Below are 1,224 nucleotides of genomic sequence, written 5' to 3' on the forward strand. Positions count from 1 at the left end.
AGTATTGAATCATTTACAAGCTCCGGAAGATAACATATCATTTATACTATTTCAACCGGTTCTAATTTGAAAAATAACCGAAAAACCGGAACCGGCGCTATAACCGGCGGTCCGGTTCCCGGTTCTTACAATATGGGGAAACCGGTTCCGGTTCCCGGTTCTTACAATATGAGGAAAATATATATTTAAAAAAAAATTGTTATTTAGTTGTTCCTACCGCATGAAGCTGAGGCTTAGTATATGCAACAATCTTTCTTTCACTGTTTAAAACTTTAACCACCTATCTTGCACGCCTTGCTTCACTATTAAGAGCCAACTGTCAAAAAAAAAGTCCACAACAGCTGATTTAGTTTATATAAATATATATAAAAAAATATTACAAGTGCTTTTGAGTTTAACCTTCAAGATTTCAGGATTATTCCATGGTCCTTTATCAGATAAAAGACAACCCACTTTATCTAAACATTGTGCACACGTGCCACCTAAGAAGTCTGGCAATTCACTGCAAATTATTGTTTCAAGTATTATAAAATATTAAGCTTATAAATAAAAGATAAAAATGTATATAATTAGTAAATGACATTGATAAGAACATTACCTGGCATCTATTATCTCAAGCAATTTATTCTGGTACTTGCATCCCAGAACCTAAACAGAAGAAAAATTATATTGTATAGTGAACTTGTGATTTTTATAAAAAAAGATAAATGAAAAGATTGAAGCGTACGTGAATCTTTGAAGTTGTTTTGGGATCTAGAAATGACTTCACAGTACTCCACAGCAGTCTAAAACCAGGGCCAGCATTGATTATATACATTTGATGAAGTGTTTGTTAACAAATATATAGTGCCAAAAAAGTTAATTAAAGATTATTGCTAAAATAAACTTCATTAATGAAGCAAACTAATCTTACTTACTTCAGGATAATTGTCACCATCAATTTTTTGTAGACGCTGAATGAGTTCACGGGCACCTTTAGAGAAGTTCTTGAGCCCATTAAAATATTCAAAAATGAAAATAATATTATTGAAAGTGATTATGTAAAGTGTGAACAAAGGGGAAGAAGGTTCTCTGTTGCTAACTTGTTTCTTGGAGGAGATTCTCTGTTGCTAACTTGTCTCTCTTTAGACTCTCCACCTGGTTCTCTTAAACCAAAATGAAGACTTCAATGAGGATTCACACAATAGCCATTCATAGCAGCAAATCAGGAAGCACAATGGTCCA

General features: G+C 33.2%; 1 protein-coding gene across 1 annotated transcript; it reads right to left on the reverse strand.

Annotated features, from left to right (window-relative positions):
• Positions 1–210: 210 nt before the first annotated feature.
• Positions 211–825, reverse strand: LOC145006389 (phosphatidylinositol/phosphatidylcholine transfer protein SFH6-like). The gene is made up of 4 exons (XM_078965475.1): positions 728–825; positions 599–648; positions 400–502; positions 211–316 (listed from the first exon to the last, which is right to left on the reverse strand). The coding sequence occupies exons 1-4, from the start codon at positions 815–817 to the stop codon at positions 281–283; spliced, it is 279 nt and encodes a 92-aa protein (XP_078821601.1). The 5' UTR covers positions 818–825; the 3' UTR covers positions 211–280.
• Between the last annotated feature and the right edge of the window lie 399 nt (positions 826–1,224).

The sequence above is a fragment of the Lactuca saligna genome, chromosome 7 (genome assembly GCF_052625555.1).
Source record: "Lactuca saligna cultivar CGN05327 chromosome 7, ASM5262555v1, whole genome shotgun sequence".
Taxonomy (NCBI): Eukaryota; Viridiplantae; Streptophyta; class Magnoliopsida; order Asterales; family Asteraceae; genus Lactuca; species Lactuca saligna.

What these genes read in the sequence shown, in the direction of transcription:
- LOC145006389 (XM_078965475.1), bottom strand. Translation starts at nt 817, where the DNA reads ATGTATATAATCAATGCTGGCCCTGGTTTTAGACTGCTGTGGAGTACT. An exon ending in CTTGAGATAATAGATGCCAG is followed by an intron (nt 503 to 598) that starts GTAATGTTCTTA and finishes AATAATTTGCAG; the next exon opens with TGAATTGCCAGACTTCTTAG. An exon ending in ATAATCCTGAAATCTTGAAG is followed by an intron (nt 317 to 399) that starts GTTAAACTCAAA and finishes TTTTTTTGACAG; the next exon opens with TTGGCTCTTAATAGTGAAGC.